Consider the following 13,701-nt stretch of genomic DNA (forward strand, 5'->3'; position numbering starts at 1 on the left):
AAGAGGTGTTCCATCTGCTGGTTTACTCCCCAGGTATCCTCAGCAGCTAGGTCTGGGCCAGAGCTTCATCTGGAGGCAGGGACCTGAGCACTGGGGCCACCTTCTGCTGCTTTCCCAGGCACATTAGCAGGGGACTGGATCAAAAATGGAACATCCAGGACATGAACTGGTGCCCATATGGAATGGCAGCGTCCCAGGTACCACAGCAGCAATCTCGACTGCTTGAGTCCTGCTGAATATGAGCACGTGCTTGCTGCCTCCATGACAGGTGGAGCTCACGGTGACACAGCCGAAGGGCCAGTCCTCCTAATTCTGCTGTCATCGCTCTCACTCTGTTCTCTTTTTTAGTTCAGTTACCTCACCCATGTGTTCCAAAACCCTGTGCTCAGCATCTGTAGCCCCTCATCTGGGGACAGGAATCACACACGTGGTAGGACTTCTTCCTCTGCCCCGCCACCCCTCCAGTTATTCGTCGACTTGCCCTGTATGGTGGGCTGACCGGCAATGCCTGGGACACTGGGAGAAGGTTGAGCCAAGGGGCCCAAATGTCCAGCAAAACATCTGTCTCTCTGGCCACCGATCAAGGGCAGCATGTATGGACAAGGAGCAGTCAGAAGGAAACAGGAGTCATCGAGGACTCAGGAGGGTGGGCAGGCTAGGGGGGGACAACAGAGTCCTCGTGGTGGACTGGAAGAGCCACTTTGTGTAGGGAGGAGTGGTTTATGTTCCTCAACTTTTCCAGCTCCTAGATGCCATCTGCAAATTTCTTGGCTCCTGACTCCCTCTTCCACGCACAATGTCAACCTTGTAGCATCTCCTATTCTGATTCTAGCTCACCCTCTGGTTCTCCCTCTGCTAGGGCACTTTACACTGTGCTCCTGGGCTCATCCAGAACAATCCGTTATCATATAATCCCATCTGTTTGCCATGACGAGAGCATTTTAACCTGTTTGGGGAATTAGGGTGCACACTTGGTTCAGGGGGCCCTATTTAGTCTACCCGAGGGACCATGCTGGGCATATGGGATTATCTGTGAGAGGAGGCCTGGCTGGTTCAGTGGCATAGACCGAGGCCTGAGGGGCACACAGCTAGGCCTTGGTGTGTGAAGCGAGGTGATGCAGGTTGGAGATGGCCTGTTCCTGCCTGCGCCCCGGCACTGGGGAGGCTGCCTTGGGACCGTAGACAAGAGCCGTTGCTCTTGGGAGCAGAGAATCTGTGGTGGGATGCTGCCGGGTGTGGAAGTGGAACTGGGCTGGGCCCCTGGGAGGGAAGACAGACGCTGTAAAAGCTTCTGGTTTCTGTCTGTAGCCCTGGAGCAGCTGCTGACGGAGCTGGATGACTTCCTGAAGATCCTGGACCAGGAAAACTTGAGCAGCACAGCCCTGGTGAGGAAGAGCTGTGTGGCCGACCTCCTGCGCCTGTACACCAAGAGCAGCAGTAAGTGACCCCCACTCACCCCCAAGACATGGGCAGGTGCTGTGGCCATCACCTCTCAGGCTCATGTCCCTGAGTGCCACCAGGTGGTGGCAATGGCTTTCCTGCACTTGTGAAAGTGGAAGTGGTGGATGGAGGAGTTGGCAGAGCCGGTCCCCCTGAGGCTTCCCTCCTTGGCTTGCCCTGGGTCCCCATGGGGTCCTCCCCTGTGTGCCTGCCTGTGTTCTTACCTCCTCTTCTCTTCTGATTCCTCTCCCAATAAGAGTCATGTTCTGCGTCTGGGGCAGGAGAGAGCTGGGACTTGACATAGCCTGGGAGGGAGGTTTGTAATCAAGTGTTGTGACAGCTGTCACAGTGATTGGGAAAGGAAGCTATTGCTGTTACTATGACCCGGGTGGCCTGTGTGTCCACATGCTGGCTTGTTTCACTTCATTGTGTGCTCAGGAGCTTGGTGCTGTGGGTCCAGAGGAGGAAACGGAGGTCCAAGGTTATCTAGCCAAGGGATAGGAAAGCATAAAGCATCCAATGCAATTGCAAATCACAGAAGCCCGAGTTTTTCTCTTCTTTATGGTGGCACAATCAACATAAAGTGCATGGATGTTGAAGACTCAATTCAGTGAGTTTGCTAATAGTCTACATGCATGTCTGCATTCCTGAAACAGAGTGTGTCTGGCTTCCAGAAAGTTCTATCTTGCCCCTTCCCACTGCATTCCCTTCTCGTGCCTGTTCTGATTCTTCTTGCCATAGACTTCCTGTCATGGAGCATTGTGGGTGGGGAGTCAGGCCTACAGTGTGCACCCCAAGTCTAGCTCCTTTGCCTAGGGGCTTGGTGTGTGCTGCTGGGCCAGCCTGTCAGCAGCTTGTTCTGATGGCTGGGGCTCACTGCATCCTCTGAGTTTGCCACCATCTGTTTATCCATTCCCTTTGCTTGGTGTATATGGGGAGTTCATGGGTTTGGGCCAAGTTGAATGAGTCCTCTTGTTTGAGTCTTCTGTGGAACATAGAATTTCCAGGAAATTCAGGTTTTCAAAAAAGGGAAAATCTTCTTGTATCCTAATAGCTGAGTTTGACCTTCATGCCCAGTCTCTGAGAACTGGAAGTGCTGTTCGGGTAGCAAAAGGTACCATGGGAAGGCATCTGATTCCCCTGCCCCGCTGTGGGGCAGCCAGGTATGTGCCAAGGCAAGGAAGTCTCCACCTGCTGCAGCCATTGCAATCCAGAACAGTCATTGCTCATGCCAGCCTGAGTGGGCCAGGCCTCAGTCCCAGGCCTCTGCCCCACTGTGCTCCTGGTAGGGGGAGGGTCTGCTCTCGGGGTTACAGGTCGCAGAGCTGCAGGTGGCTGCTGTGGGCCCCATGACCTTGTCTTCTAGAGGAGTTACCCTGGCTCCCATCAGAGCCCCTCTTGCCCAGCCACAGGCTCTCCAGGCCACGCCTGCAGTTCCCAGGCTCCTGGCTTTGCAGGGAGCGTCTGCCGGCAGCACATCAAAGCGGTCTTCGGTGGGAACCGGGGCAGAGGGGAAATCCACATGACAGAGGGGAGGAGGGCCAGCATGGGGGTGACTCACTGCAAAGAAGGAGTCATCCATGGAAGCCTTTGAAAAGCACGCTCCTCCAGCCTTTGAGATGGGCTCCGACTTGCGAGCCTGCAATTACAGACAACACCTCCGATGGGAATCGGAGACACCTCTCAGTGACAGGTCTGGCCCGTGGTTTTTGGTGCTCACCAGGCAGGGAGCGCCTCTGCCCCGAGTCCCCTTTAGGGTTGAGCATGCCCAGGAGCTTCCTGCCCTCCATCTGCCCTTGCCAAGTCAGCCCCTCGGCAGCTTGCTAGTGGTGGGGGATAGTGAGAAATGATCAGCACTGCCCTAGGGACACGTCCAGACTGACCCCAGGGCCCTGCATCCTTCCCACTGCATCCGACAGCCAAATGCTCAGGAGTGATGCTGACCTTGAGTGGCCACTGTCTGACACGCAGCCTCCTTGTCCCTGCTCTTTCCACCCCTGAGAATAGCAGCTCATATTGACCCTGTGCTGACCATGTCCTAGTTCGTAATCATGATTTCAGGGACATAGGTTATAGAAGTTCCTCCTCTTCCCCAGGCTTGGAGGGAGTCGGTGGTTTCCCCACCTCCCAGACTTACCAACCAAGGAGCCAAGGCTTGGAGAGTCGCTTGCCCAAGGGCACACAGGCCTGGGCCAGGGCAGGTGGACCCATCTCCTTTCCTCCGCACACTGCTCTACTCTACCAGGTTATTAGTTGTCTTGGGCACAGCCTGCACCCCTGCATTCATCTTCCCCCTCGGCCTCCTTGGCCTGACGCGCTGGGTATTGGCCACAAATGTGTGGGCCTGATGGGACTTGCAGGCTGTGGTCCCCATCTCCTGAGCTGTGGCTCACACACTTGCTGGGACAGAGTGTGAATGAGTGGGTGGGGCGGACGTGGGCTGTGCATTTGTACTTTATTCAGCAGAGGCGACCACTTGGGTTTTCTGATCTGTTGCTTTCTGAGAATAACATGACGTTTTTCCCCTTTTGCTTTTGGCCTGGCTGAGCTGCAGGCCACAGCCAACCTGGTCAGAGCTCTGAGTGAGGAGTGTTTATCGGGGCAGGGCTGCCTGTGATCTGGTCACACCTTCTCCAGCGAGGGCATGTTCCCTGCCTCTCCCCTGCTGTGGGAGCCCGAGGACATTTCAATGGTTGCCTATCTAATGGGAAACATTTCACATCTTCTCTCTCTGCAGCTCTAGCAGGGATACCTTCTTCCCCACCTTCACCCCCGTCCTCTGGGAGAGACTGCTTCCTGCTGAGAGGGGGTGTCCCTAAGGATGCTGCATTACTGCCCGTTACTGCCCACTTACCTGTTTAGGTAGCTGCTTAGAGCCCACCACCCCCACCAACGCCACTGGACACAGTGCTGGTGCTTGATGCAGTTCTGAAAGACAAGGCATGAGGAATAGAAAGCTCTGGAGCCAGGCTGCTGACTCAGCAGCCTCCTGCACCTAGGTCAAGTTTCCGGTGCTTTTGCCACGGTTGCAGAAGGTGTTGGGAGCCTCTTCTAAGCAGACTGAGTAGTCCTTGGAGAGCAGCCGGCTGTGAATCCAGAGCCAGGTTGGCTGTGGCCTGCAGGGAGACGAGGCAGGCGGATGTAGTCCTGTGAGGTGGCCAGCATGAGTTTTCTCTGTAATGTAGTGATCGCTGTGTAATTTAGCCATCACTGTTTCAGGGGAGAAAATGCCTCCTCTGACTCTCTTTCTGCCTCTGATTGTTTTGTGCAAAGGTGTGAGCAGAAGGCACACTGACCACTGTGTCCCTCTGGTTCCTTTTCAGATCCTTATCAGTGCCGCCCTAATGGTTGGCTTCTGTGTTTGTGCTTCATAGTATTTTGACATTCAGAATTGCTGTGTGCCGGGGTGAGCCTTTGGCATGGTGGCTTCTCCCCACAGCAGGATGCTTGGCTCCTCTGCTGCTAATCCAGCTTCCAGCTAGTGCGCATCCTGGGAGGTACCAGGTCACGGATAAAGTCACGTGTCCCTTCTTCCATGCGGGACCCCGACGGAGTTCTAGGCTCTTGGCCTTGGCACGACTAAACCCTGCATGATGTCTTCTCTCTCTCTCTCTCTCTCTGCCTTAAAAATAAAATGAAAATAAGAATTTCTATGTGCATACATTTCCACTTGTTGACAGCTAGCACTTCTCTCTCCTTTTCTGTTCTGAATTTTGATCTTTTAATTCAATTCCAAGTCTGAGCTCTCTGGTTGAACAACTTCTATATTTTTCACAGTTGGGTGGTGCCCACTAATAATGGATGAAAACTCATGTTTAATTGCTTCCATGTTTGGTGTGTACCTCAATTGCATTCTTAAAAGAAAAACCCATACACTATTGCAATAAACATCCTCAAATAAAATCTCCTTTCTGTGCTGGGATTATCTGCAGGATATGTTTCTGGCTGTGGAAGTACTGGGACAAAAATTGTGAACATAAAATTCACAAATTCAAAATAAAAAATTAACCAAAAAAATGTGTTCCTATCTTCCAGAATCATCTCCCAAATGGCTGCGCCAACTTTTAACATACGTATTGATAGCCTGTTTATTTCTTTAAAATTTACTTCTTTATTTCAGAGACAGGAGTGTAAAAACTCCCCCATGTAATACTTTTTCCCCACATGCCTGTAACACCTGGTACCAGGCCAGGCTAGCTAGCAGCCAGAAACCCAATTCAAGTCCCCCATAGGGATGGCAGGGACCCAAATGCTACAGCCATCACCCGCTATCCTGCAAGGTGTGTGATGGCAGGGAGTCAACCACTAGGCCGTCTGTCCACCCCAAGTCTGTTCCTTATACTGTGATATCCGGTCATGTGTACACGTGGCTATTCCTTATAAGGTGACGTCTGTTCATGTGTTTATGTGGACTGTGGTTGATTTGAACAGTTTCCTGCCCTTGAAGGCTTTGGGTGACTTCTTGTGTTCTGGACTCATTTGTCACCCGTAAGGGTATCTTACTGTTTCATAAATTTGAGTTTAGTATTTTTGAAACCTTCAAAAGAAATGGAAACAGGTCGTGGGGTTTCATCGTGGTTGTTTACTGTGCAGATAAGAACACCGAGGAGCAAGGGTTAGGTGTTCAGATTTAGGTCGTTAATAACAGAACACTTTATCCTGAGCCAGCCCTGGGGGGAGGGACTGCCTAGCTCCCTCTGATGCGGAGGGGGGGACCAGTGTGCAGGTTGGCACATTTGCCCCTCCTTGTCCTCTCTGTCAACCGAGGCAGTCCTGGGTCTAGGGGTGACATTTCTGTGTTGATAGTCCCACGGTCTGGGGACCCACGCAGCCACCCCCGCCCCTGCTGGTTCCCAGCCCGCTGGTCTGTTTGCTGGAGTCTGGCAGCTTTTGGTTCCAGAACAGACACACTGAGCTGCTTCCTTCACCAGGACTTGAATGGAGTCCCTTGGCTCAGGGCCACTGTCTCCAGCCACTGGAATTTACCAGCCACAAGTTTCCAGGAAATGTAAATGAAGGGCCAAAAGCGAAGTGCAGGGGATATTTGAAGAGAAGGACCTCTGGATGAGCTTGCTTTGGAAGGCAGCTACAGAAGGCTCCTTGGGGAATTGGGAAGCGCATGAGGGCTGGGAGCTCAGCTTCCCTCTGCCCACACAGGCTCTGTAGAGGGGACCTCATGCACCCAGGAGTGGTCTTGTCGGAGGGGATGGATCATGTCATTGCAGGATGTAATCTCCGGGATAGAGCAGGTGGCTGCTGGCTTCCCCGATCTGGGTCCCACCATACTCCCCTTAGCACACTCTAAGCTCTGTTGGTTTGGTTGTTTTGTCACCGCCCTCTGCTCTCCCAACATCCCCAATGTCACTCTGTCTAGGGGCTTGGGAGTAGAACTTTCTGGTCTCAGTGTGACTTTCTTATCTAGACATTACTCTGATCAGCCCATTCAAGTAATTCAGACTAGGATGAGAATGACAGAATGATGTTACAACCGAAATGGAAGGCCCCGACCCCCAGGAACACCTCCTCTTGGTGGGAATGAGAAGTAGCTCTTTAAGCAAGGGGTACCTCTTGCTTACCCCAGAGGCTCCTTGTCTGCACCCTAGCTTTCTGCACTCTCCTGTTTCCACCCAAACCTGGGAAATGAGTCACCAACTCATTCTTGTTTTGGAAAATCTGTCAGCTCTGGGAGCCCACTCAGGATGCTGTCTTTCCAGCAGAAACCACGCAGGTGACAACATCTGGAACCAGATGCAGTTTCTCTGACAACTCTTTCCTTCCACAAAGTCATCTGTGTCCCATCCTCCTCCCGCAGGTTCTGATGAGGAATACATTTACATGAACAAAGTGACCGTCCACAAGCCACAGAATGCTGACTCGCAAGACCAAGGTATGGGCTGGGTGGCTCTCAGGATGGTGAAGGTACCAGGTTGGCCTCCTCTGCCCTCCCAGCCAGCACGTGACAGACCCCATGGAGTTATTTTGGAAAGCCACATTTGAATTGTGTGGTATTTTGGGCTGAGGTATTTTGGTATATTTCAGCAAGCCACCACCCCCTGGCCCATTGGATAAGAAATCTGTCCCTAAAATCTGAGCTTTTCCCAGCATCATGCCAGATGCAGGAAGTCATAATTTACATGTTCTAGGAAAGCAGCTGTGTATGCTGCTGCTGATCTCAGTTTCAGCTTTCGTCTTTTGACTGCAGACTAGGCTGGGAGGAGAGGGGATGTGGTTGTGCTGGGAACCGCGGTGATGTCCGAAGATGATGCTCAAAGGTGGCCACTGGGCTCAGCATCCTCCTGTCCAATGCAAGGGTGATGTCACCTTTCATGGTGCCTCAGTCTTCTCTCCTACACCTCCGGAATGGGTCCGGAAGGGCTTGGGAGGCCCAGAGGTTTCCATAGCTGTCTCATTGTGGAGGAGGGCGTAGAAGTAGCTCCAATTCCTAACTCCTACCTGTGAGGTTGAATGTAGAGGCCTGGAGGGAGGTGGGATCACAGGCCCCCATGCTCGGTCCTGGTAAGGGCTTGCCTTAGAGACTTCAGCCACAACAACCAGCCCCGCCTGGGATGCTTATACTGGAGCCATCCGGGCTGGCTGAATTGGTTAGCTCCAAAGAGCCCTGGGTGCCTTGCATAAGTGTGCAGGGATTGGGTGTCCTAACAGCCCCTGTGTAGCTTCGCTGCCTCCTACCCCACATCAAGCCCACAACTCGGAAGAATTCCTCCAGACGAGAATGGCCTCCTGTCATGGCTGTGGCCTCCTGTAAGAAGAAAAAGCTATAATTACAGGGTCAGAGCTGAGAGTGGCTCGATATAGATCCTCTGTGGCCTAGAGCTCTGTGGCCAGACTGTTTTGGATGTGGGCTGTTGAGGGGAAGAGGGGCAGGCCTACCAGAAACCCCAAGCCAGTCCCATCCAAGGACTCTGCCTGTGGCTAGGATGCTACTGCATCCTATTCTTGGAGAAAAACAACTTTGGCTCCAGGAACAGCCTGCCACAGTAATTAACACCTGCTCACATAGAACCTTCTGGAATATGTGGCCAGACATTCCTGGGTAATGATCCTACCTTGTCACGAGGCTGGACAGCTCTCGCTGAAGTGCTCTGTTATTGCCCACAGCACCCCTGGAGCAGGACCCACTGACCAATGGGGAGCCCAGCCAGCATGCGTCGGCCCCGCAGAAGACCCTTCCAGACCTCCCACCACCCAAGATTGTGAGTGTTGGTCCGGGGTCCTGATGATGTTCTGTAACTTTCCGGGTTGTTCTACTGGGTACCTGCCAGTTCATGGGGCAACTGATGTTTTCTGAGCACCTGCTGAGTGTGGGACAGCAAAGGAAGTCTGCTTGCATGTGACTTGTTGTTTGCTCAGGGCAGCTACCATCCAGATGCCGAGGAGGCGGAGCACAGGGAGTCACCTGAGCGGGAGCCATATATAGCTGTGGTTACTGGCTCTGGCTGCTGTGACCATTCAAAATTGTAACTCAAAACACTGCATTTCCTGGTTGAAACCCACCAGTGATTCTTGTAGGAAAAAAATATATGTATGTATTCACCCAGCTCTAGGCCTTGCACAGCTGCATGTCCAGCCTCGATACCTAGGCAGTTCACTGGCTTTCCCATTGCTTCCAGTTGTACTGCTGTGGGTGCTCCTGCATCAGGGACTTGGCACTTCCTTGGGCCCCTGGCTCTTTGGTGCCTGCTGTGTCCTCATCTCTCAGAGTTTCTCAACAGATTGTCACCTGCCTGTCATTCAGTGTCATACCATTCTGGTCTCTGCCTCTGGTATTATCTGCCCAGTTACTCCTCCATGGCAGTCACCACTGTGGGAACAGTCTTGGCTACTATTTGTCTCCTCCAACAGATGTAAGCTGCTCAGAAAAGGGACAATGTCTTGTGGTTTCTTAGTGTTCAGTGTCTGCACACAGTAGGCCATTTGCAAATAGTTTGGATGGATGGCTGGATTGGTGGTTAGTCGGTTGCGTTGTTGGATGACTGGTTGTATTGATGGATGGGTTGGCTGGTTAAACGGATGGATGATGGTTGGATGGATGGATTATTGGGTGGGTGGGTGGATGGTTGGTTGGTTAAATACATCAGTGATTGATCAGTGTGTGGTAGGTGATAGGAAAATTAATTATCCCTACTATAGGTATATTAACTGTATCTGTTGAGTCTTTCAGACCTGGTTCTGGTCCCAGCCTTGCCACATACTAGCTCTCTGACTTGAGGAAATTGCTCTAGGTCTCTAGTGCTTTGTTTCCTATAGTATTTGGGGGGGGGGACCATTCATTCCTGCCTTGAGCAATGGTCTGTGCCATGGGCTAGCACTGCACAACACACCATGCTAGGATTCCACCAAGAAGGAGTGCATCTACATTATGGCTGAGGAAGCTGATAGCATGTAGCCTCTGAGTGACAAGTGACAGAGTCAGTATTTTGTCCAGGTTCTTTCCTCCCCTGGGGCATATTGAGGGTTTCCTGGAGAACTTATGGGTCCCTAGGTGGGAGGAATTAAATCAGTAGCAGGGGGCTTGGGGTCAGAAGGAAGCTGACTCTGTGGTCACTAAGTCCCTACCCAGTGACCTGTCTCCTGTTCTGTGGGTTTGTCTCCACTTAAAGGCTGTTGACCCTCCACAGCATGGAATGACTGGGCAGTCCTGGTATGCTAAGGACCGGGTCCTGTTGCATGAGGCCCCTTGAGCTGGGGGGCAGCTAACAGGAGACTCTTCATCTCAGGCCATGTGAGACTTGATGAATGGACTAATCCCAAATCCCTAGCTGTTCCTGTGATGCCAATCCTGCAAGTAACCATGCCCACCTCTAACCTCCAACCCCTGCCTGTGAACACAAACAGCATCCTCCTGCCGTCCTTCAAGGGATGGGTATTTTGTCGCTATTTTCATACAAAGAAACAGCCTCCTAGATTGAGCATTGCTGAATCGGGTCCCACGGCTGGGAGGTGTAAAGACAGGGCCTGATTGCACCTGATTGCAGGTGTGTTGGGTTCCAGGCGCCCTACCAGCTGCTTGGCTTGTGAGCATTTCTGTGGCCCAGTAAGGGTGCATGTTATGCTCCTTACCTCTGCAGGCTCCTGCTGGGTTCTCCTGTCCCACTGCTGGGGGCTAAAGACTTGCTGACTTGGCCCAGAGTTTTGCTGTCTGGGTGTTAGACCTGGAAAGGTGGCTGTTGGGAGCCGAGGGTGGCGAGGATGGGGTCTTTGCTGTTCTTGATCCAACATCTGCTTGCTTGGCTTTCGCCAGGTGGAAGTGCCATGCCTGCTCCATTGGGGCAGAAGGGCAGTTGTTGATGGTCAGCACCCAGTGAACACAAGTGTTTGCTAGGAGGCATATGTGTGTTCTGCAAATCTGTGTTTCGCACACAGTGGACTGAGAGGTCCAGGACCTGGCATGGCTTAGGTTCCCAGCTCGTAAGGTCGTGGTAAGCCACAGCAGTCTCTGGGCTTCTGGCTTTCCCTGCATCTTTGCCTGGTTCTGTGTCATTAGCACCAACACACTAGGGGCTTCCTAGTCCATGCTTCCTGTGTACTACCTGGGGTGGAAGAGACCTGTGTCCTGATGCTGCAATTGGGGGAAGTTTCACCTCCTGGGAATAGCATGAGCCCAGATTGGCCTGTGAGAGGTGTGGTTGCTGCTCTCACACACAGAAAATCTAACCCTTCCCTGTGACCCCAGGTTTGGGTGCCAAGGGTTGCTCATCCACCCGAATGCTGCTCTCCCCTGACCCAGCCAGCGCTGCTGGCCCTGGGCTCCCTGGTGACCAAAGCAGATGTGGATGCTGGCCTCTGGTCCCTTGCGCCTCTGACTGGCCAGGGGTGTGGCCTCTTCCACGGCCCACAGCGCTTGCTGGCCAGTGCTGGGTCTCTAAAGGGTGGTTGGGGTCCTCCATGCAGCATCTGCAGACTCAGTGGAAAATTGTAGCCCCAGAAAAGGCAGCCTGGGGTCTGGAGCACACCCATGCAGTATGCGGTGACTCAGGCAGCTGTGGCCTTCCCAGGCTGCCATCTGCACAGCCAGGTGCTGTGGACCCTGCAGGAAAATCAGATGTGTGCAGGCCGCTGTTGCTGCCGCCAGCTAGCTCAGCCTGAACGTGTCTTGGTGCTGATCCTAAGTGATCTGCTCTGTGGAAGAAGCAGCGTCCTCCAGAAAGGACATTGCCATGATCAGTAGGGCTGAGCTCTCCCTCACCCCCATCTGGAATCCTTCTACAGTGCACAGTACCCTAGTACACTTTAACGAAAGAGTGCCTTTTGTGTCTAATCCACGTCAGGGCTTGATGACCAAAATCAGGCCCACTGCCTGCTGTTCCAATAAAGTTTTCATTGCAACACAGCTAGCTGTTTAGTATACATTGTCTGGGACACTCTCGTGGGCAGCAGCAGATTAGGGGGCTGGAAGAAGAGGTCCAAAAAGGCTTACAAATCCTTAAAACATAGTGTGATCTTTAAAAAAAAAATCCTGACATTTAAAAAAAAACCCACAAAATTCCTTTTCCTTGTGGTTCCCCCATTTCCTTGAACAGTCAGAAAGTTGCTAAAATTTGGGCAACAAGGCTTTTCTGCTATACCATCATTTCATATTCATAATGACAAACTTTTTTTTCAGATTTAAAAATTTTTATTGGAAAGACACATTTTGCAGAGAAAAGCAGAGACAGAGACCATCTGCTGGTTCACTCCCCAGGTGGCTGTAATGACAGGACTGAGCTGACCTGAAGCCAGGAGCCAGGAGCTTCTCTTGATCTTTGACAAGGGTATGGGGTCCAAGGACATGAGCCGGCCTCTGCTGCTTTGCCAGGGCATAAGCAGGGAACTGGATCAGAAGTGGAACAGCTGGGATTCAAACCAGCACCCATATAGGATGCCGACACCAAAAGACAGAGGCTTTTTACTATACCATAATGCCAGCCCCAGTGATAATTCAAAACAGCCCATGGGGCTGGTATTGTGGCTCAGCAGGTATTGCTGCATAGTATGCCAGCACCACAGAAGGGCACCAGTTTGTGTCCCGGCTCTTCCTCTTCTCATCCAGCTCCTTATTAATGCCCTGGGAAGGGCAGTGGAAGATGGCCCAAGTGCTTGTGGTACCTGCACCCACATGGGGAACCTGGAGGAAGTCCCTGGCTTTTGCTTGGCCCAGCCCTGGCCATCGTGGCCATGTGGGGAGTGAACCAGCAAGCAGATGGCAGTGCTCTTTCTCTGACTCTTCTCTCTTCTGTGACTCTGCATTCCAAATAAAAGATGTTTTTTCCTTTTATAAAAAGCAGCTAGCTTTCTCTAGAGCCTGGAAGTTAGGGTCTCCCTCCTTCTGCCTCTGCTGAGAGGTGCTGTGTCTGGAATGTTGGAATTCTCCTCTGCATGGCTATGTACATTACTGTACCTAGTATATATCTTTGCCCAGCAGCCTTGAGCACTGGGAAATACAGATTTCTCCTCTGTAGCCCAGAGTGCATTGGTTCATCCTCTACTAAACAATGTTTTTACATTTTAGGTTAGTAAAAATGGCTGTTTAGTGTTAATAATTGCTTTAACTAGTCATGTGATTTACTTGAAAGGCAGAGTTAGAAGAGAGAGAAACAAAGATCTTCACCCGTCCACTCTTCAAGTAGCTAGAATGGCCAGGGCTGGGCCAGGCCGAAGTCAAGAGCTTAGAGCTTCATGCAGGTCTCCCATGTGGCTGCAGGGGCCCAAGGACTTGGGTCATCCTCTGCTGCTTTCCTGGGTGCATTCTCATGGAGCTGTCCTCTCCCTGTGAGGAGGCCAGTCCCAGCTGGACAGCTCTAGGAACTGGGGATCTGGCTGCAGACCAGGGTCCACAGACTGAGCAGGAGACAGACAAGGAAACCATCCATGGCACCTGCCCATGGTCACTCCCCCACCCCACCCCAGGGCTGAGATCCTATCCTAAAGAGAGCACTGGGCAGGGCTTCCTGGAATCTTCCAAGCCTAGAGTCACACAGCTGAGGCGTGTGCGTTGAGCATCTCACCTGGGCCTGGCGCTCAGGTCCCCCCACCATGCTGGGCCGTCCACTACACTGTGCCGCTTACAGGGCAAGGCAGGAAGAGGGTTGGAAGATTCCAGGAAGCCCTGCTCAGGCCTCCTCACAGGGAGAGGACCCTGCTCTGCCTGATGGGAATGGGGCTCCCCAGAAGTGGGGCCAGCTCAGTGCAGGCACCCCGACCCCAAACCCCAGGGTGCTGGCTCTCAGGGCGACCTCTGCTGGATCCCAGAGCCAGCACTGC

The 13,701-nt window shown here is 52.5% G+C and overlaps 1 protein-coding gene across 9 annotated transcripts in view; it reads left to right on the forward strand.

The window, feature by feature from the left end:
* The first annotated feature begins 1,304 nt into the window (after positions 1–1,304).
* Positions 1,305–13,701, forward strand: part of AFAP1L2 (actin filament associated protein 1 like 2) — a 33,458-nt gene continuing 21,061 nt past the window's right edge. For 7 of the 9 annotated variants that reach the window (XM_040992063.1, XM_040992065.1, XM_040992068.1 and 4 more), the window contains exons 1-3: positions 1,313–1,437; positions 7,253–7,327; positions 8,560–8,654. In XM_040992063.1, the coding sequence (XP_040847997.1) occupies positions 7,276–7,327; positions 8,560–8,654 (147 nt within the window). In that variant the 5' untranslated portion in view covers positions 1,313–1,437; positions 7,253–7,275. Of the gene's footprint in view, positions 1,438–7,252; positions 7,328–8,559; positions 8,655–13,701 lie in introns of all 9 variants that reach the window. The other 2 variants (XM_040992066.1, XM_040992067.1) reach the window with 1 other exon arrangement.

Source organism: Ochotona curzoniae, unplaced genomic scaffold (assembly GCF_017591425.1).
Source record: "Ochotona curzoniae isolate NIBS_2020 unplaced genomic scaffold, NIBS_Ocur_1.0 contig_66, whole genome shotgun sequence".
Lineage (NCBI taxonomy): Eukaryota > Metazoa > Chordata > Mammalia > Lagomorpha > Ochotonidae > Ochotona > Ochotona curzoniae.